Source organism: Bubalus kerabau, chromosome 16 (genome assembly GCF_029407905.1).
Source record: "Bubalus kerabau isolate K-KA32 ecotype Philippines breed swamp buffalo chromosome 16, PCC_UOA_SB_1v2, whole genome shotgun sequence".
NCBI classification, from domain to species: Eukaryota; Metazoa; Chordata; class Mammalia; order Artiodactyla; family Bovidae; genus Bubalus; species Bubalus kerabau.
Genome location: NC_073639.1, coordinates 14,700,756 through 14,722,679, shown reverse-complemented (window position 1 = coordinate 14,722,679; position 21,924 = coordinate 14,700,756). Strand labels below are relative to the sequence as shown.

The following is a 21,924-nucleotide window of genomic DNA, read 5'->3' as shown; positions in this document are numbered from 1 at the left end:
TAGTATACTTCATAATAGTCTTTTCAAGAAAAGTAAATGTTTATGGCTCTGGAAATCTGAACTAATGTAATTTAATTCAAAATCAGTTTCCTTCCGTTCTTCAGACCTCCTTGTAGCTAAGCCAACACGTGTTCTCCAGAAGTTCCAAGTACTTCTCACTGAGGTATTATTTTTCCAGTTCCTAGAGTGATTTTAGCATAGAGTTAGTCCTAAGTGAAATCCGCTGATTTTGGCCAGGATGTTTAACTTCATTTTATGGTGCATATTAGAAAGAGTAGCATAGAGTTCAAGGGTGCAGGATCTGGACGTGAACAGTCTTGATTTACATCCCAGCTCTGCACTAGCTATCTAAAACCAGATCCAAGTGGGGCCACTCCTGCTTCCTCAGTTTGTCCATCAGTAAATCAGATGCTGTATCTGAATCTGTATCAGATACTGTATCTATCTCATAAGGTGGAATAAGTGGGTTCAGTGCTTGAGACAACACAAAGTCCTCGGTATGAGTTAATCAGTATTAGGGAAAGAAGAGAAGAAAAACACAAGTGAATACCTTCGTGACTCCTGCAGTCTAAAAGGAGACAGACAGATATTAACCAGAGAATCACGGGCATCAATAAAACTTGGTATGGAAGTTCTTACTGCCACACTTTGGCAGTCTTTGGGGTCATGTTTACAAGTCATGAAATACCCTAAGAAAGATTCTGCCATAAGAAATATTGACTAAAATACAGGTCATAACAAATACATTTATGTAATCTGGAGTAAAATCAGTTGCTAATTAGTTTACATGTTTTACATATAAATTAAAATTATATGTGACATGTAAATTTATATTACATATAAAATTAGTTTACATATACCCCCAGAGGGTAAGGGGGGAAAAAAATCCAGGTACGAACTCTTAGAAATTAAACACAATTTTGACTGATATTCATAAAAAGGCAGCATACCCAGGGGAAAGAGTCCAACAGAGAGAGTCCTGGGTTCTGAGTTCAGGTCTGCCTCTTCTCTAAGCCTCCCTGTTCTCATCCAGGAGGAAAATAGCATCTTCCCCCTAGGGCTGTTTAAGAGCCTCAAGTGAGGTGCCCAATGAAGAGAGGCATGCAGGCGGCACAGTAGAGGCAGGCCAGGCGCTTCCCAGTCCCTCCCACCCGTGGCCACCCCAAGTCATAGAGAAGTTCCCCCCACCAACACTGCCTTCCTTTCCTCTTTGACTTGGTGAATCAACTAAAACAAGAAACACAGGATTTGTCATTTTGCACTAGAATAAACCATTTAACTTGGAGAAGACTCTTGAGAGTCCCTTGGACTGAAAGGAGATCCAACCAGTCCATTCTAAAGGAGATCAGTCCTGGGTGTTCATTGGAAGGACTGATGCTAAAGCTGAAATTCCAATACTTTGGCCACATCATGCGAAGAGTTGACTCATTGGAAAAGACCCTGATGCTGGGAGGGATTGGGGGCAGGAGGAGAAGGGGACGGCAGAGGATGAGATGGCTGGATGGCATCACTGACTCGATGGACGTGAGTCTGGGTGAACTCCGGGAGTTGGTGATGGACAGGGAGGCCTGGAGTGCTGCGATTCATGGGGTCGCAAAGAGTCGGACACGACTGAGCGACTGAACTGAACTGAAACCATTTAACTTCTCCCTAGAGATTAAAACTCCCTACTCCAGATTACTGGCAAGGCCCACACTCTGTCCTCAAACACCTCTGGACATTCACCCCTTGTTGGTGAGCCTCTGTTTCTGCTGGGAACAGGCTGGTGGCCCCCTCTTAATCTGAGTCTGTTCCTCCTCCCAGTCTTGCCTCTGCTGCTGCTGTTACCAGTCCAAGAGCCTGATGACCTCGGTGCCCATGAATGGCACCAGCATCCAGTGGAAGAACCATGAACAAAACAACCATAACACAGAGAGGAGCAGCCACAAGGACAGTATCAACTAAACTGAAGGAACAGTTATCGGTGTGCTTCAAGCCCGACTGGAGGAAAAAATCAACACAGCACTGTGTCTCCAGGAATCTGTTCCATCCTTCTCTCACGACTCAGCCCCACCCCCTGGAAAAATGTTTTCCAAAACATTGAAGGGTTGACTGGTCTATACCCACAAATTCAACGAATCTTACTTCTTTGATTTATCTGATTTACCTATTCTGCATGTTATATTCAGCCCTAAAAAATGGTGGGAGTTGGCAGGGGGAAAGGAGATTGTTCAGTTAAACCAGAAGGATATTTACCACCTTTGCATGAAAATAGATTTTTTTCAAGTACATGGCAAACTTTCATGGTGGTTCTGTAGAATGTTCAATAAGACCAGTCACCGTGAAAAAGTTATAGAGACTGTAACAAGATTTTCTATTTTTTTTAAGTAATTTTGTTTTTTTGGCCAAACATAGTATGGGCTGAAGTCTCCTTTATTTGAAATATCATTCAGTGCCAGTATTTTTTAACTGCATAGTAACCTACAGATGATTTGAGCTCATTTACACATATTTTTGCCCCCCAAAACAAATAAAACGGAATTCAGGTGAGAAGTTAGGTTAGTGTTTCTCATGTCACTGGCTTATTTTTTTAAAACATAAATTCTTAGGCTTCAGGAGCTTACAGGACTTTAAAGCACAGACTGATATCCATATATGGCAGTTTAATAGCTGCTATGCAAACTTTTTAAGAACCTATATTTTCTTTTTTAATGGGGTTTCATATTAGGAGATCTTGTGCCTATTCTTCTGTTAAATTGAAAAATAATGCTTGACTCAAACAGTTCTGTTTTTCACAAGCCTAGTTTTTTAATGGAAGCATTTTATGTAAAATCAAAATACCATTTACTAAAATTTAAATGTTTGTATCATTTAACTATGTCCAGGACTTTTGGTGAAATGCACAGAAGTCCAGAACAAACCAAGAAAGAAAGGATTGCGTATTTTCAGAAGATCTGGAAATTCTCATTGAGGTTTATTTTTGGTAATAGTAACGTGTATATGTGTGTGTGCAAATATACACATATGTATCATGTGTATATATACATGCATATACATATATACATGTATGTATATATTCCTTTGCTTTCTTTAAAAATGATAACTGGCAGTGAGACTTTTTTGGTCATTCCTTTTCCATGTAGGAATATGGAAAACATAATTTCAAAGTGGCCAGCTGAGTTTATTGTGTCAATGAAATATAATTACTCCCAGATGCCGCAATGAACTTAAGGTTCTTCATGTCCCTGGGTTTTCAGTATGAACCTAAATGCCTTCCCTACCCACACTCCTCACATGGTCACCATTTCAAAAGGCCTGCAGTGACTTCTGCTGGGCGTTTTCCACGATGTTTACAAACTGGGATTGCAGCAGCAAATCTTTTACTGTGTGTATATAAATATATGTGTATATAAACAACCGTAAATTTCTTTTAGCCAATTTTTCTATGATCGTCTCTGTGGAATGTATTCGTGTGTGTGGCATATGCATGTGGTCAGATGGTATGTATGGATTTCATGTAACCTAATATTAACGCCTTGCAGTTGTGCCAAAGCAAACAGTCCAGATGGAATCTAGGTGGTTGTCCCTCACAACAACCAACCTGTCCGTTTTAATCTATCCATGTTCATAAATCTCGTGACCATGTTACCATTACAAATGAAATGTGAGAGGCCTCATGAAAAAGGATGAGCCAATGGATTTTTGACAATGGATTTGGGTTTTTTTGGTTGGTTGGTTAGTTGAAAAAAGCAGTATTGGGGGTTGTATTTTGCTCCTGTGCTGGAGCAAAATTCATTAAAGTCTGAAGTATTATATTGTCCCAGTCCTCAACATGGTGATGAGACTGACAAGTGGGCAAATGCTTCTATCAGATTTCACCAGAAAAATGTCTGATGATACATTAGCTCAGCTGCTTCCTTGGGCTGTATTTCAGAACAGTCCTGTATAAAATGATATCAGGTGCCAGCCATCCAATTGCAGGTTCCTTTGTGTGTTAGCAGTCAAATTCCATTAGTCCACTGGTGCATCACAGGCAGTGATAGAGCCCATAACATAAGCTGTAGGTTCACACCATTGTGTTTAGACAGTGGTCTTTTTCTTTAAGATGCTTTGTCTCTTGCGTATCAAAAATGCATTTTACAAGTTCAGAAAGTCATAGATTTCTGAACAACCACACGGGCTTCCATGTGCATTTTGTTTATGGACCAGTAAGTGACTGTGGTTGATAAGTAGGAATATTTCCAGTTTCTACGTTTATCACATCTTTCCAAGTAAATCTGTAGAAATGAGCCAGAAGCCACGGCCCTGCACGGGCAGTGGCCCATAAGTACGAAATAAAAGTTTACAGAAGCCTCGTGAGTGTCTCTTCATTTGTATTAATACATAGTTCTATCTAGGAAACGTTTACCACACAGTGGTTGCAAACCTCTCCCGAGTTAATAGCCAGGTGAGTGGTTTTCAAACAGATAAGTCCTAACTGTACTGTATTCTCAACCAACTTTGTTGTATTGAACACTTAACAGTCCCATTCAATCCTTCATTCACCCTTCCTGTAAATTTTACTGAGCATCTACTATGTACCAGGAGTTCTTCTAGCGACCAGGGGTATAGCAGGGAACAAAACAGGCCAAGTGCCTGTTCTCATGGAGCTTGCATCCTAGAAGAAGCTAGAAAATAAAAAACTATCGTCAATAAACAATATGTCAAGTGGATACCTGGACTCATGTATATATAACTGGTTATTTGACGTTTTCAACTAGGGAGGGGCTTCCCAGGTGGCACTAGTGGTAAAGAACCCATCTGCCAATGCAAGAGATGCAGGAGATGCAGGTTCGATACCCAGCTCAGGAAGATCCCCTGGAGGAGGGCATGGCAACCCACTCTAGTATTCTTGCCTGCTGAATCCCATGGGCAGGGGAATGTGGCAGGACACAGTCCATAGGGTCGCAAAGAGCTGGACACGACTGAAGCGACTTAGCACACATGCACACACAGCTGCTTAATAGATACACTACATCTAAAACTAAGCTCCTGATAGCTTTCTAACCTGTGCTGCCATATTATTCCTCTGCTCATGTATTACTCAAAATTCTCCAGAGAAATAGAACCAATAGAATAGATAAATGATAGATAAAGAGAAGATTCTGTGGCCTCTGAGATATGTATGTCATGCTGTGCTGTCTACAAGCTGAAGAAACAGGAAATTCAAAAGCATAATTCAGTCCAAATCCTAAGGCCTGAAACACAGGAGCTGATGGTAGAACTCCCAGTCCGAGGCCAAAACCCTGAGAACCATGGATGGCTCGCATGAGTCCCAGCGTCCAGAAGCCAGAGATCCAGGAGCACTGGTGTCATGAGCAGAAGATGGATGTCCCACGCCAAGGAGAGACAGAGGGAACTCATTCTGCATCCTACTTACTGTTCCCTCCAGGTGCTCTACTGATTCCTGATGCCTGTCCCCGCTGGCGAGAACAGATCTGCTCTAGTTAGTCTCCTGATTCAAGCCCTGATCTCTTCCAGAAACACCCTCACAGATACACCCAGAGATCATATCTTCCTAGCTATCTGGTTGTCCCTTAGCCCAGCCACGCAGCACCGAAGATACACCGTCACAGCTCAAAGAGCCCCATCACCTGAGCTGTCACGACAGAGTCGTGTCCCGTTTCTTTCTCTCTGCGCTTACACCCAACCCCATCCTCAGATTATCTCCAGAAACTGACTCTCTCTCTCCACCTCCCTTTTCTAAGCCACCACTATCTCCTGATCTCTTGCCAGGATAACTGCAATTGGATCCCAAATGCCTCCTTTTTTCCAGCCTTGGAAACACCGTACTCTTAACGGGAGCCTATCAACCACCGTAGTGGTCTAAAGGTGCTGACATTTCCAAGGTAGGCGAACCAGCAATGGGGAGTTTTCTAATAACAGCCAAAGTAAGAAAAAAGCCCACTAGCACAAGCCTGGAAGGTTGTGAGACGAGAAGGTGCTAGCCGCAGCTGGTGTGGGTGTTCTGAAGAAGGTTAGTCTACAGTGTAACAAAGATGAAAAAGAGCATTTTAAGTCCTGGCTCTGGTTTTCCCTGATGCTTTCCCATAGCTTAAGCAAGCAAACTAGCATATTTACCTTTGTCCCTCACTATTTACATTTAGTTTTCTCTTGCTTACAATACACATATTCTAAGAACATCTCAGCTGATTTATCTTTTCTTACTGCTGTTTTTAAATTAAGAGACCATGTATTTTAGAGTAGCTTTAGTTTTACCTTCCCCCCAAAAAATTGATTGGCAAATCCAGAGAGCTCCCTGTGCCCACTTCTCCCAGATTTCTCGTACACAGCTCCCCGCTATTATCTACTCCTTGTGTTGCTGCTACTACTGCTAAGTCGCTTCAGTTGTGTCCGACTCTGTGCGACCCCAGAGACGGCAGCCCATCAGGCTCCCCCGACCCTAGGATTCTCCAGGCAAGAACACTGGAGTGGGTTGCCATTTCCTTCTCCAATGCATGACAGTGAAAAGTGAAAGTGAAATCACTTAGTCGTGTCCGACTCTTAGCAACCCCATGAACTGAAGCCTACCAGGCTCCTCCATCCATGAGATTTTCTAGGCAAGAGTACTGGAGTGGCTTGCCATTGCCTTCTCCAACTCCTTGTGTTAGTGGGGTATATATGATGAACCAATACTGAAATATTGTTAACTAAAGCCCATAGTTTACAGTAGGGTTCGCTCTTTTGTGTTGCACATTCAATGGATTTTGACAAATGGAGAGTCACAGTTATCTACCATTGTGGTATCTTTCAAGATAGATTCACTGCCCTGAAGCCCCTCTGGGCTCCACCTTTCCTCCCCTCCTCCTGTCCCTCTTGATTTAGCTTTTCACTCAACACAGATGTAGTAAACACCCACCACATTACCTTGTGCTCGTTGCCGGGAACGTGAGATTGGAGGCAAATAAATACCTGCGCTGACGTGCTTCGTGGAGACTCTGTAGCTGTCGGCATCAAGGACAGTAATGGCACAAAGGCAAGAGCAGTCCAAGTTCTTGAAAACTTCAGCTGGTGACATCAGTGAACAGTGTGAAGGCTCTTCTATAATTCTTTTTACAACATTAAAAACAATTCACTATCCACATGGCTTGCAGGATCTTTTCTCCCCAAAACAAGGGATTAAACCTGGGCCCCAGCAGTGAAAGCACAAGTCCTAACCACTGTACTGCCAGGGAATTCCCTGAAATCCTTATTTTGGTGAGTATAATCGTGTCACTGCTACAGAATTACATAACACGAAGCAATATAACATTGTCTCTACATTAGAAGCTTTTTAAAGGTCTGTAAAGGGAATTCCATGGCGGTCCAGCGCTTAGGGCACCTCACTTTCACTGCCAAGGACCCAAGGGCCTAGGTTCCGTCCCCTGGTCAGAGGCCTAAGACCTGGCAAGTGGCATAGCCCCCCCCCAAAAAAGAAGTAAAAATAATAAATATCTGCAAATATATATTATTCTCCATCCAAAAATAAACCTACCCAGGATAATTCAAGTTATTATGGGAGTAAAACAAATTAGAGATTAAGTCCAGGAAATAGCCAACACAAATGTGAATCTTTCATTATTACCTCTATTGCTATTTTCAATGGTATTGTCAGTCCACGAGAGTGTATGAAACACTATGTATGTGCAGAGTGAAGAAAAGACACTGTCAGTCTTCCAAAACCTTTCCAGGCCTGAAATTCTGATTCCTGTGTTTGAAACATAACCTAGCACCATACTGAATTTACTGACTTTTCTCCATACTTCAAACAAGCAGAGTTAAGTCAAGGCACAAGTCGACCATATGCAGTTGAATGTTTCTAAAATTCCAATGGAGTCTTCACACTGAAAAACCTCAGGGGTTTTTAACAATCCTTCACTCGAGAAGCTACTGTCACTCTCTTCCATAAGTAGTCACAAAAACAAACTAGAACCTATATTTGGTCAGCACTGATATGCCTGCTTTTTTGTTTCTAAAACTGAACGGAGACAAGCCACGGTCCTTAGAATCAGGGAATGAAGAAATATTGGAAGTTGTAACTACAAAGTCAGCTTTCCCTATGAAGCAAGCTAGCAAAGGTCACTTGATTTGATTAAGTCAGAAATCCTAATATCTTACAGTTTCCCAAGACTTTAGCATCGACATTATTCAGTTGACTTTCTATTTCTTCCTGGGAGGTAATAAATTAGGAACAGCAATGCCAACCTAGATAGAATCAGAAGAGTCATGGAATCTTGCTAAGGGGACATAGAGAATTCCACAGATTTTTCCTTTTTGGTCCTCATTCACAGTCCCCTTACCTAATTTATGTACATGGAACTGATCATCTTTTACTTGAATCTGATTCCATGACGGTGGAGACAATTGTGTACTTGGTGTCATGTGGCAGATTTGTCCCAGATGGGAGAGGGCAAGAGATGCTGCCCAGACCACATGGGATCACACAATCGGCCAAACCACAGGCCCCAGGCATAGCCTATCTCCCTCCATCGACACGCGTTTTTACAGAATAAGACATTTCTTCATGAACTATACCTATTTCTCTCAGAGTGTAACAAGTCTGGCTAACTACAGTTAAATTCTTGCATTTTTAACATATCCTGAAATGAGAAAATCTGCTAAACGTGATCAAGGGGAACATATGTACCTTTTAGCTTTTCAGGGCAAACATTCACACATAATGAAAATTTGATCTTCCAGGTCCAGGCTTTTGTCTATTTTACGCAACCCAGTGGGGTTTGGCCTGGATCACTCGTTCTCAATCAAGACTGTGATGGAGGGGTAGAAGTCTGTGGACCAGCTTAGGCCAAGATGGGCCAACTCCTGGAACTGGAGGTGGGGAGCGGGGGGTGCGGGCAGTAACATCTCAAAGGAAAACCCACATCACCTTAGAAAAGGAGAGAATAGCTGAGCCACTTCTCCACTCCATCTTTAAGCAGATTTCTCCATTTATAAGGATATATCCCACTCCTCCTATTTTCTGCTGCTTTTTCACATTTTTCCCTCAGTTAATTCCTCAATTTTTATCATTTCTTTAAAAGTAACTTTTCCTCTTCAAATTATAAAAAATAAAATAGCTATAGGATATATTTAAAGCCAGTGCAAACAAAACAATAATGAATGATCCATGTATGCAAAGAGAGGAAATTCCTCTACCTGGGGCATTTTATATATACATAAGTTCGATCCCTGGGTCAGGAAGATCCCCTGGAGAAGGAAATGGCAACCCATTCCAGTATTCTTGCCTGGAAAATCCCATGGATGGAGGAGCCTGGTGGGCTACAGTCCGTGGGGTCGCAAAGAGTTGGACACAACTGAGCGACTTCACTTTAATATATAATATGTATGCAATATAATATATATAATGCCTTATTCTTCAATATCTTGCATTTAATTTATCCAGTTCCTTTGTTATCACAAACAAGCTGTACATTTACTGTACATCTTTGTATGAGTCTCCATGGAGATATTGGAGAAGGCAATGGCACCCCACTCCAGTACTCTTGCTTGGAAAATCCCATGGACAGAGGAGCCTGGTGGGCTGCAGTCCATGGGGTTGCGAAGAGTTGGACACGACTGAGCAAATTCACTTTCACTTTTCACTTTCATGCACTGGAGAAGGAAATGGCAACCCACTCCAATGTTCTTGCCTGGAGAACCCCAGGGGCGGGGGAGCCTGGTGGGCTGCCGTCTATGGGGTCGCACAGAGTCGGACACGACTGAAGTGACTTAGCTCCATCCCAGCAGCAGCAGCCACAGAGATCTGTGTGATTTCTCTAGGAAAATTAAAGAGGAGCAGGATTGCAGTCAATTCATACATCCTGCCAAACTATATCCAGAATGGCCCGCCAGTCCTGGGTGATCCATTATGAAAGATTTCAGGGCTCTCAGCGCCTTGCAATTGTTCCTCTTTACGTGGGTGCCATCACACTGGGGGACCCTGCCATTACGTCTCTGTAGCAGACAGTTGGACACCTGACCAGATCCTCTCGGATCCTTTGTACTAGCTCTGTTCACCCATCTCCAGTTTCGGTGTTTTTGCTACTCTCTGAGCCTGCACCTGTCGGCGGCCTGCCCTTGGACACTGGAGCCTTCTAGCATGAAAGGAGAAGAGGAGGAGCCTGGGGATTTTACACCCTCTTCCATTGCCACCATGACCTATAGCCAAGGACTGGCCAGTGTGGGAGTGTAAAAGCCCAGCTCTTGTGTCTCTGGGTGGGTGGTAAACAGCAAGCACCCCCAGAGAACAGGCTGAGTCTGCAGCCTCACCTGAAACATCACCTTAATAAAGATGAGGCAGCATCTTCCCTTTCCCTCACTGGTTTCTGCTGTGGGACTGTGCCTTAACAAACCACGGACACCCAGACACCTGCCTTGAGGTCTTCTAGAAGAATCTGACCAAAGACAGCACACATTTCTATCTCACTGCTGAACTTAAATGGCAAATTACAAGACACTGAACATGTCAGATTCTTTAGCATACTAAATGATAACTGGTATTTGAAACCACTTTTGATTTTTCTCTGAGGCATCGGAGTATACATGAGAGCTCTCTGCTAACTAGCAATCCAAACTTCCTCAGCCACAGTCCTATTGGCTTTGAAGACCCACTTAACCACTCTAGGACCTCCATTACAGGCTCCTTGGAGCATGGCAGTTAAGTTTTTCTGTATATCCAAACATTCCTCATATAAGAATTCAGCTGCAATTTCTCTTAGGAGGACATGTCTCTCCCAAGTGGCTGCCAAATGAAGGTGTAGGTCTTTTGTGTATGAAGCTAGAAATGTATGAAGCTAGAAATCAATGAGAAGGCAAGCGACATTAGTCAGTTGTTGGTTGGGAAGTGCCGGCCACAAGCACAGTTCACTCTTTCAAAGGGTTTGCCCACGAGCCAAGATGACAAGGTGAGGAAGGCAAGGTCAAAGGAAAGGTTTTTATCTCTTCAAGAGAAAGACAACCAGGGACTTCCCTGGCGGTCCACGGGCTAAGACTCCACATTCCCAATGCAGGGGATTGGGACTCAATCCCTGATCAGGGAACTAGATCCCACATACTTTAACTAAGAGTTCACACGCTGCAACTAAAGATCCTGCATGCCTCAACTAAGACAACTAGGACCCAATGCAGCCAAAAACATAAATATTTTTTTAAAAAGAAAGAGAAAAACAACCTCAGCAATTTTAAGACAGTAGAATTAGGTCAGTGATAGGAACAGATCATGCATGAATGAAAAAAAGAAGAAGAAAATAATTTATGGATCAAGCTCCCATACAAGACAAAAGAAAATGCAAATGGCAGCCTTGGGAAAGAAGTATTCTTCTTCACTGCTGCTATTGCTGCTAAGTCGCTTCAGTCGTGTCCGACTCTGTGTGACCCCATAGATGGCAAACCAACAGGCTCCGCCGTCCCTGGGATTCTCCAGGCAGGAACACTGGAGTGGGTTGCCATTTCCTTCTCCAGTGCATCAAAGTGAAAAGTGAAAGTGAAGTCACTCAGTCGTGCCCGACTCTTAGTGACCCCATGGACTGCAGCCTACCAGGCTCCTCTGTCCATGGGATTTTTGAGAAATCAAGGTGAGTAATCAACAACATCTGTTTCTTTCAGTTCAGTTCAGTTCAATTGCTCAGTCATGTCCAACTTTTTACACCTCCATGGAATGCAGCATGCCAGGCTTCCCTGTCCATCACCAACTCCCGGAGCTTACTCAAACTCATGTCCATTGAACTGGTGATGCCATCAAACCATCTCATCCTCTGTTGTCCCCTTCTCCTCCCACCTTCAATCTTTCCCAGCATCAAGGTCTTTTCAAATGAGTTAGTTCTTCACATCAGGTGGCCAAAGTATTGTAGCTTCAGCTTCAACATCAGTCCTCCCAGTGAACACTCAGGACTCATCTCCTTTAGGAAGGACTGGTTGGATCTCCTTGAAGTCCAAGGGACTCTCAAGAGTCTTCTTCAACACCACAGTTCAAAAGCATCAATTCTTCAGTGCTCAGTTCTTTAGTCCAACTCTCACATCCATACATAACTACTGGAAAAACCATAGCTTTGACTAGATGGACCATTGTTGGCAAAGTAATGTCTCTGCTTTTTAATATGCTGTCTAGGTTGGTCATAGCTTTGCTTCCAAGGAGCAAGCATCTTTTAATTTCATGGCTGAGGTCACCATCTGTAGTGATTTTGGAGCCCCCAAAAATAAAATTTCTCACTGTTTCCATTGTTTCTCCATCTATTTGCCATGAAGTGATGGGACCAGATGTCATGATCTTAGTTTCCTGAATGTTGAATTTTAAGCAAACTTTTTACTCTCCTCTTTCACTTTCATCAAGAGGCTCTTTAGTTCTTTGATTTCTGACATAAGGGTGGTATCATCTGCAAATCTGAGGTTATTGATGTTTCTCCCAGTTACCTTGATTCCAGTTTGTGCTTCATCCAGACTGGCATTTCACACGCTGTACTCTCCCTATAAGTTAAATAAGCAGGATGACAATACACAGCCTTGACGTACTCCTTTCCCGATTTGGAACCAGTCTGTTGTTCCATGTCTGGTTTTAACTGTTGCTTTTTGACCTGAATACAGACTTTTCAGGAGGCAGGTGAGGTGATCTGGTATTCCCATCTTGTGAAGAATTTTCCACAGTTTATTGCAATCCACACGGTCAAAGGCTTTGGCATAGTCAATAAAGCAGAAGTAAATGTTTTTCTGAAACTCTCTTGCTTTCTCAATGATCCAGTGGATATTGGCAGTTTGATCTCTGGTTCCTCTGCCTTTTCTAAATCCAGCTTGAACATTTTCAAGTTCACAGTTCACATACTGTTGAAGCCTGGCTTTTACAATTTTGAGCATTACTTTGCTAGCATGTGAAATGAGAGCAATTGTGCAGTAGTTGGAACATTCTTTAGCATTGCCTTTCGTTGGGACTGGAATAAAAACTGACCTTTTCCAGTCCTGTGGCCACTGCTGAGTTTTCCAAATTTGCTGGCACATTGAGTGCAGCACTTTCACAGCATCAACTTTTAGGATTTGAAATAGCTCAACTGGAATTCCATCACCTCCACTAGCTTTGTTTGTAGTGATGCTTCCGAAGGCCCACTTGACTTCACATTCCAGGATGTCTGGCTCTAGGTGAGTGATCATACCTTTGTGATTATCTGGGTCATGAAGATCTTTTTTGTACAGTTCTTCTGTGTATTCTTGCCACCTCTTCTTAGTATCTTCTGCTTCTGTTAGGTCCATACCATTTCTGCCCTTTATTGTGCCCATCTTTGCATGAAATGTTCCCTTGGTATCTTTAATTTTCTTGTAGAGATCTCTAGTCTTTCCCATTCTATTGTTTTCCTCTATTTCTTTGCATTGATCACTGAGGAAGGCTTTCTTATCTCTCCTTGCTATTCTTTGGAACTCTGCATTCAGATGCTTCTATCTTTCCTTTTCTCCTTTGCCTTTAGCTTCTCTTCTTTTCTCAGCTATTAGTAAGGCCTCCTCAGACAACCATTTTATCTTTTTGCATTTGTTTTTCTTGGGGATGGTCTTGATCACTACCTCCTGTACAGTGTCACTAACCTCTGTTTCTTTAGGCATGTGATTTCCTATTTCTACTCATGAATGTCCTCTGTCTATATTAACGATAAGGACAGGCCTGTTTCTACTATAGGTATAAGAGTGTCCTTTCAAAATCATACCCTCAGGAATTTCCTGGAAAGATACGCACACAAATAAAATCTGAATGAACTCTTCAACTCCTCACTGGAGGGACTCAGGGAAGATAGACCTACAGGTAGAGTTGGAGGTTTCCATCCACACTCAAGGCTGTCCAGAGATGCCAGGGAAATATAACCGTATGACTTTCCTATAATGAATGTGTATTAATCTGTAAACAGCATACGTAGAAAAAGAAAGTTTATCTAATTTTTGGCGGTGATAGTGTTAAAGTTTCTTCGGTTTACCAGTTGTATTAGTCAAGGTTCTTCAAAGAGAACCAACATAATATACATATTTAGCTACATATAAGAGCTTTGGGCTTCCCAGATGGCTCAGTGGTAAAGGATCCACCTGTAAAGCAGGAGAGACACAGGTTTGAACCCCTGGGTCAGGGAGATCTCCTAGAGAAGAAAAAGGCAACCCATTCCAGTTTTCTTGCCTGGGAAATCTCATGGGCAGAGAAGCCTGGTAGGCTACAGTCCACTGGGTCACAAAGAGTCAGACATGACTTAGTAGACATGACTAAACATAAGACATAAGAGATTTATTACAGGAATTAGCTTGCATGGTTGGATGATGCTCTCTTGCATTGTTGAGAGAAATCTTATTCAGTCTATCAAATGCCAGTCCCCCTCTCCCAGAGACACTCTTACAGACACACCCACAAGTAACATTTTAGGAATGTCCCTAGTGGTTCAGTGGCTAAGACTTCACACTCCCAATGCAGACTAGATTCAATCCTTGGTCAGAGAAGTAGATCCCACACACTACAGCTGAAGGTCTCGCATGCTGCAACAAAGACCAAGCAAAGCCAAATAAAGAAAATAAACATTTTTTTAAACAAGAAATAACATCTTACCAACTATCTGAGCATCCCTAGTCCAAATCAAGTAAAAATAAAAATAGCACATAAAGTTAATCATCATAGTGATGTAACAAATACTCAAGATAAATCAAAACCATTCCATGATATGCTTCCTTGGAGAATTTATCAGGGAAAATAAATTTTCATAAAGCTGGATAATAATACTATCCACATAACTATGCCTTAAAGCCTTTATTTTACAAACATCTCCTACTCTCATAGCCATTCTATGCTAAAGAGTCTTTCTCAGTCTTCCAAATCTATTAGTCAAGGGTGGCTGGTGGAGATAAAGCCCTGAAGTGGTCCAACATGTTTCCTTGCCCTTCCTCTGTGTATCTGTAGAGAATCTATAACATGCTAGACCGTTTTCTAACTCCTCCCTCTTCACTGAGGGCTCCATTTCCAAAATTCATCAGGCAGAAGGAGCCTGAGTTGTACTTCCTCCACCATGGACCCTCCATGTCTCGCATTCCACATCATTTTCAGGTATCCGGCAATTGCATTATGCTGTAAATTGCACAATTCTTTGGGCTTGGTTACTTGGTGCAACCACACACTTGCCATCAGTCCAACATCCCAGAGTCTCTTTCAATCAAAAAGCAGCAAGGTCATGGGAACTTTGTATTCTACTGAACCATAAATTAATTCAGGCAAAATAATGGCGTAACTTCTGACCATGCTGGGGATCACTCATCATTCCACCAGGTTGTCCCAATACTCCAGGGAACGCTGTGTGGTCACAGCTGAATACTCTCATCTGAAATTTATACTATATGACATGATCTTACAAGCTCTTGACTCTGTGGATCAGACAGTGTGCAACACGTAAAAGGTTGTCATTCTGATTTCAGCTTAAAGGTCACTTCCTCTGAGGGACCTCTCCTGACCACATAATGTAAATGAGTCACCCATTCAGTCTATCATTTCACTCTGTTTTAATTCTCTGCATAGCACACATGGTTACATGATATTTTTCATGCTCATTTAAGTTGGTCTACTGTCGGCTCCCTTCCACTCTATAAAGGATCTGGTCTATCTTGTTTATTGTAATATTATTCCCAGTGCCTGGGGAATAATTCTGGCCTTCCCAGGTGGCTCAGTGGTAGAGAATCTGCCTGCCAATGCAGGAGACAAGGGTTCAATCCCTGTGTTGGGAAGATTTCCCTGGAGGAGGAAATGACAACCCACTCCAGTATTCTTGCCTGGAGAATCTCATGGACAGAGGTGCCTGGCAGGTTACAGTCCCTGCGGTCTCAAAGAGTCAGACACGACGTACTGACTGAGCACACAGGCACACTAGAATAATTCTGAATGGCACAGAGGAACCCCCAGTATGAATATGTTAAATGAATTAAATCAAGGTAACAATAAAAATGACTAGGAGGCTACTTTTTAATAAAGGATGGTCAGAGAAGGTCATTCTGGGATGACAACTTTTTAGTTAAAATGTATATAATGAAAATTACATAAGAGTACAGGGTTTTGATTATTACATCAGCCTGCATGTTTTTAATTTGATATTAGACTGTTCTTGTGAACAAAAGCTTTATAACTATTGATGAGTGACCCAAAAAATTATGAACTTGGCCCAAGAATTCAACAGAACAGGTATAAGACTGAACCTACAGAGTGGGTTTAAAGGAGGTAATGAAACGGACTTCCCTGGTGGTCCAATGTGTTTAGACTTCATGCTTCCACTGCAAAGGGTACAGATTCAGTCCCTGGTCAGGGAACTAGGATCCCACATACTGGTGGCACAGCCAAAAGTAAATAATTTTTAAATCAAATAAAAGAGGTAATAAGAGAAATCAGTTCATGGGGTCGCAAAGAGTCAGACACAACTTAGTGACTGAACAATAAGAAAAATAATTGTCAATGCTTCCCCGAACATTTTCCTTTTCAATATTCCAGAATTTTTTTTTCTCTGAAGGTTCATCCATCACTTAATCACCTGAGGGAATGGGATGGCAGGTACCATCTAGAACAAAAATCCACAGCGGAAGACATGATGAGAGAAGTATCCGCCAGAATCCACCAGAATGGAAAGAACACATGCTCTTCTGATGAGCAGTGGGAAAGCCTCGTGGGGAACACTATGCACATTCCACCTGGATTCTTTCGGGTTTCATGACTCCTACCTACACGCCTAAGATTTAGCCAGTTGAGGTGCTGGTTGATTGTGGAGGCAGAAATCAGGCAAAGAAAGACAAGACAGAAGGCTCGGGATGGTGAATCGCGCCCTTTGTAGGAAAAGGCCCTGTACACTACAGTTACTATTTAAAACACATGAGCAGACCACCTCGGCTGACCTAAACCAACGTGGTTGTCTGCAGCTAAAGACAAATAAGTATGAGTGACTAGAGAGAGAGGATTGTGCTAACTATCCTCAAGTCTCCCATGTAGAAGGATATAGAAGTTCCCATTGCTCCCAGAGAAGGTCACGGAAGCTTACCAAGAGTCAAGTCCAGGGAGCTTGCCTTTGGGTCATCAGAGAGAGCTGCGATGACACTGAGGTCCACAGGGAGACAGGGGAGGTCAGAGAGCCTGGAGAGGACAAGGCTGGACATTTCAGCAGTGGATACAGCAAGAACAGGTCACTCCCTGCAGAGGGGATGGTGTATCTTGACCGGTGAGCCACAGATATTACATAAGCTCCCTTTTGCACCCAGACACCAACTTGGGCATAAGGAGGAAGAAAGGAAACTCTTCGGAAGAGAAACAACTCTGCTGCGTGCATGCTAGGTCACTTCAGTCATGTCTGACTCTTTGCAATGCTATGGACTGTAGTCTGCCAGGCTCTGCTGTCCAGGGGATTCTCCAGGAAAGACTACTAGAGTGGCTTGCCATGCCCTCCTCCAGGGGATCTTCCAGACCCAGAGATTGAACCTGAGTCTCTTGCATCTCCTGCATTGTCAGGCAGGTACTTTACCACCAGTGCCACCTGGGAAGCCCCAACAACCCTGGTAGGAAGTTGGAATTTTTAATTGCTTAAATATGAGTATATAGACACCCACACAAATGAACCTATTAAACTGAAATAAGCTAAATTACCTGTTAATCATGAGATTTAAAAAATGACTTTCTACAATCACCAGCAATTTAAGTAGGTGCAGAGGAAGAAGTCAAGTATAGAAACAGAGAAGTTAAACTTATCTTATAGTCACCTTAGATTGATTCCGGCTTTACTGTACTCTGTACATACAGCACAAGTGTCTGTTTCTAATGTTCCAAACTGAGATGCTCAAGCATGCTGAGTCCAACTCACAAATCTCCTCATCAAGTGTCCAAGGATCTTCTTAATCTTTAGTTGTCCTGGAGGCAGACATAGAGTACCAATAAGAGAGTAGCTTCCTCTATGTGCTGTAGAGTCAAGGAGAGCAGAAACAGGTAGGCATTGCTTCCACACCACAGCGGATGTATCATTTATGGGCAGGACACTTAAGGCCAGCAAAACGAAATTCCCAGTAAAGATGGGCAACATTGCTGGCGTAACCTTGAACTTCCCTGGCAGTGACGCCTCCCTCCAAGCCCTGTGTTCACCTCCACACCCCTGTATACACCACTTCTCCCTTCCTCAGCCTCTTCCAATTAAACCTTCTCCCTTCCTCAGCCTCTTCCAATTAAACTAACCTCTTCCAATTAAACCTTCCAATTAAACCTTCTTCTTCTGTTGCCTATTTACTCTTTTCCTAACATAGTGGCTATTAATGACTAACAGCTAGAGCTGTGACCATTTGGTAAACCTGGATGCCATAGCATCCATTTCTTCTGTTCAGGAGTAGGAAGTGTTTTCTCCAGAAGCACTATTTCCAGATCTCCCATTCCTGGAAGGAAAGAGAGAGCTTTGTTTCCCATGCTTCAGAAGGTCATCCAAACATTCTCCATCCCCAGTAAGAAAAATGACTTCTATTAATACCAAAAAGAAAAGACAGACCTGAGAGAGTTTGGTGGACAAAGAGACTGACTCTAGTAAAACAAGAGGGTTAACCAAAATAAGAGAAAATGTGAGATTCAGAAAAAACAGAGGCTCCAACACAGGAGAGAGGCAAAGAGACTTCCCAGAATAAGAGTGAAGAGAAATCCCAGGGTGACAGCTGAGCAGCAGCTGGCCTACAGCAATCAGTCCAGATGGGAGCAGGAGGACAGAAAGTTCTGGAAAGGGGGTCTTGTCTTCAGAGAAAAAAAGACAAAATTAGTAGATGATCTAATATTGTCCAAATTACAACTTTACTCCATTGGGGTAATTAGAGAAGGAAAATTGCATGTGTGTGTGTGTGTGTAACACAGAAGGGGCAGTGGGATTGACTGAGGTAAGATCTCATTTACTCTGAAAAGAAGCTAAAAAGTAATGCATAAATTTGACAAATCCATGGAAATGCCATGTAACCATTGTTCAAAAATATGGAGTTAAATACTAGTAAAAAACTGTTAAAAAGTTGAAAGTGGTTGCGAACTATGGTGCTGGAGAAGACTGTTGAGAGTTCCTTGACAGCAAGGGGATGAAACCAGCCCATGCTAAAGGAAATCAACTCTGAATATTCATTGGGAGGACTGATGCTGAAGCTGAAGCTCCAATACCTCGGCCACCTGATGTGAAGAGCTGACTTGTTGGAAAAGACCTTGATGCCAGGAAAGATTGAAGGCAGGAGGAGAAGGCGACAACAGAGGATGAGATGGCTGGATGGCATCACTGACTCAATGGACATGAGTTTGAGCAAACTCCAGAAGACAGTGAAAGACAGGGAAGCCTGGTGTGCTGCAGTCCATGGGGTCACAAAGAGCCAGGCAGGACTCAGCGACTGAACAACAACTGGGGAGTAGGTCCCAAGAAAGGAAAAGGAGGGGCAGGGTCTTTTTTATTAGCTGTGGTGTATTAAAGATCATCACAAAGTCATTGAAATTCTTCCCACGGAGGCCTGGGATATATTTTGCCTCCCCACAAATGAATTCGGACTGGCCTGTAACTGCTTCCCAGTAATAGGCCTGACACGCTACCATTTCCAGTCCTGGCTTTTAAGATTAGAAGTTTCCAGTGTGGGCTCATGAATCCCTGAACCAACATGGAAAAAGACCAACACCTCCCTCAAGAGACCACACAGAGAGGCCCTGAGACAGCATTGAGAGAGAAATAACCAGCCAAGCCCAACCTTCTAGTCACTCCACCAAGACACCAAACATCTGAACAAGACAGTCTTCAAACAGCCAGACCGGACCAGACACAGGCTGATCACCACCGGCCAATACCACGTGGAACTGAAGACTCACCCAGACAAGCCCTGCTTCAATTCCTCATCTGCAAATCATGAGACAATAAAATCACAGTTGGTTTAACCATTTACATATTGGAGTACTTTGTTGTACATCGATAGATAACTAGAACCTAAGTCTTTTCATATTGATACTTGAGTAGTAAGTTTTTAGTACTAATCTTTTAAATGTACATGAGTCATTTTCATTAAAACAGAAATTAATTTGAAATACTTTGGCGACTTTCCTGGTGGTCCAGTGATTAAGAATCCGCCTGCCAATGCAGGGGACACAAGTTTGATCCCTGGTCTGGGAAGATTCCACATGCCTAGGGGCAACCAAGCCTGTGCACCATGACTGCTGAAGCCCACAGTAAGAGAGCTCCACAAGAGAAGCCACTGTGATGAGAAGCATATGTGTCGCAAGGAAGAGCAGTCCCCACTCGCTGAAACCAGAGGAGGCCCAGGCACAGCCACGGAGACCCAGCACAGCCAAAAACAAAGAAATAAATAAAATTTTAAGGTTCGTTTGCTCTGAATAAGGTCAATATACCGGATTGATGTCAGTGTCATGGTTTCAACATTGTGCTGTAGTTATACAGCCTGTTACCATCCGGGGAGACAGAGGAAGGATGTAGGAGGTCGCTATTTTTCACAACTGCACGAGACTCTACAGTTCTCTAAAAATGAAAAGCTTAAAAAATAACAAGTTTGAATGTTTATATCTTGTCACATTTATATATTTTTAACAAAAAGCATGTCATACTTTACATATCATCTACATTTTTCCATTTAATACATTTTATACCTATTTCCAGTCCAGCATTTAAAGATATAGTTTATTAATTTAAGTGACTGCATAATATTCCACTGTGTGGATTTACTGAAAGTTAGTTAGCTAGCAATTTACTGATGGATATTTAAGTTATTTCTCTTTCTAGCGACAACATACTCTAACAGATCAGAATTTTAAGTTCCCTTTGAGTTACAAAATCAGAGGCTGGGAAATATGGCAATATTCACCCTACTCTAAACTGAAGGCGCTTACTTCTATACTTCTTACAATAATTCCTTTCTTATCTAGATATCTTCCACAATTATAGAATCATTAATCCTTTTAAATCCAGGAAATGTCTATATATATATATATATATATATATGTATAACTAGCTCAGCTTCTGGCTAGCAAATTGCAACTCAAACTGCTAGATGTCTGGAAAAAAGCACAATAATTAAAACTCAAAACCTGAGCCCTGAGTCACTCTGCATTTGAAGGGGTTTCAGAAAAAAAATGAAACCAGGAAAGAACTGATCTTGAAAACTAGGTCTCAAATATCAGTGTTTCCAATACTCATCCTCCCCAAATAATTATTTAATCTGATTAGCATGTTTTATGTTAATGACATTGTTAAGATCTAAAGAAAAGTAGAAAGGATGTTCTAGGTGGATACACCCATGGCTTTCTGGGCAAGAATAACTCATGCTGCCTTTTAAAGACTCTCTGTGCTTTTAAGAAAGTGTATCTGAGGTGTATTATTCACTCATTCATTCAACAAATATTTAAGAGCCTAATAGTGTGTCAGAAGCAGACAAAGTCACCTGTTGCCCTGGAGGACCTCATAGGCTAGTGGAGGGACAAAGAATTAGATAGATGAGTATAAACAGTGTGGCAGAGAAGAATAGGAATAATAAGCACCTTGTACTTATGTGGCAGCCCGGATGGGAGGGGAGTGGGGGAGAATAGATACATGTATATGTGGGCTATTCACCCGAAACTGAAACTATCACAACACTGTTAAGTGACTGCCAAAACAAAATGAAAAGTTACAAAAAATAAGCACAGTGTAGCATGGGGTTACATAGGAGGGCACCCAAGGCCTCTATGAAGGAAATTAACAATTTTTTTTTTTTTTTAAGGCCAAGCCCTATGACATGTGAGATCTTAGTTCCCCGAACAGAAAACAAACCTGTGATCCCTGCATTGGGAGCATGGAGTCTTAACACTGGACCACCAGAGAAGTCTCAACACAATCTCAAAGTAGGAAAAGGCATCATTGTTGGGTAGAAAGAGGTCATTCCAGGAAGGGAGGAGCATGGGCAGCCCCAAAGCAAGCA

General features: G+C 42.4%; 1 protein-coding gene and 1 long non-coding RNA gene across 6 annotated transcripts in view; one reads left to right on the top strand and one right to left on the bottom strand.

Annotated features, from left to right (window-relative positions):
* The window catches only part of EDNRA (endothelin receptor type A), a 77,229-nt gene extending 72,772 nt beyond the window's left edge, over nucleotides 1-4,457 (top strand). Inside the window, exon 8 of the mRNA XM_055550579.1 lies at nucleotides 1,804-4,457. Coding sequence (XP_055406554.1) covers nucleotides 1,804-1,944 — 141 coding nt within the window. The 3' untranslated portion in view covers nucleotides 1,945-4,457. The remainder of the gene's footprint in view (nucleotides 1-1,803) is intronic.
* On the bottom strand, nucleotides 4,336-18,718 carry LOC129630174 (uncharacterized). Of its 5 annotated transcripts, XR_008703581.1 has the most exons (5): nucleotides 18,498-18,718; nucleotides 17,728-17,875; nucleotides 17,016-17,107; nucleotides 6,886-7,026; nucleotides 4,336-4,646 (listed from the first exon to the last, which is right to left on the bottom strand). It is a non-coding gene; the product is annotated as an uncharacterized LOC129630174 (long non-coding RNA). The 5 variants fall into 5 exon arrangements; XR_008703580.1 differs by lacking the exon at nucleotides 18,498-18,718 and having other exon boundaries at nucleotides 17,016-17,164; nucleotides 17,728-18,095; XR_008703578.1 differs by lacking the exon at nucleotides 18,498-18,718 and having other exon boundaries at nucleotides 6,886-7,067; nucleotides 17,728-18,095.
* Nucleotides 18,719-21,924: the final 3,206 nt, after the last annotated feature.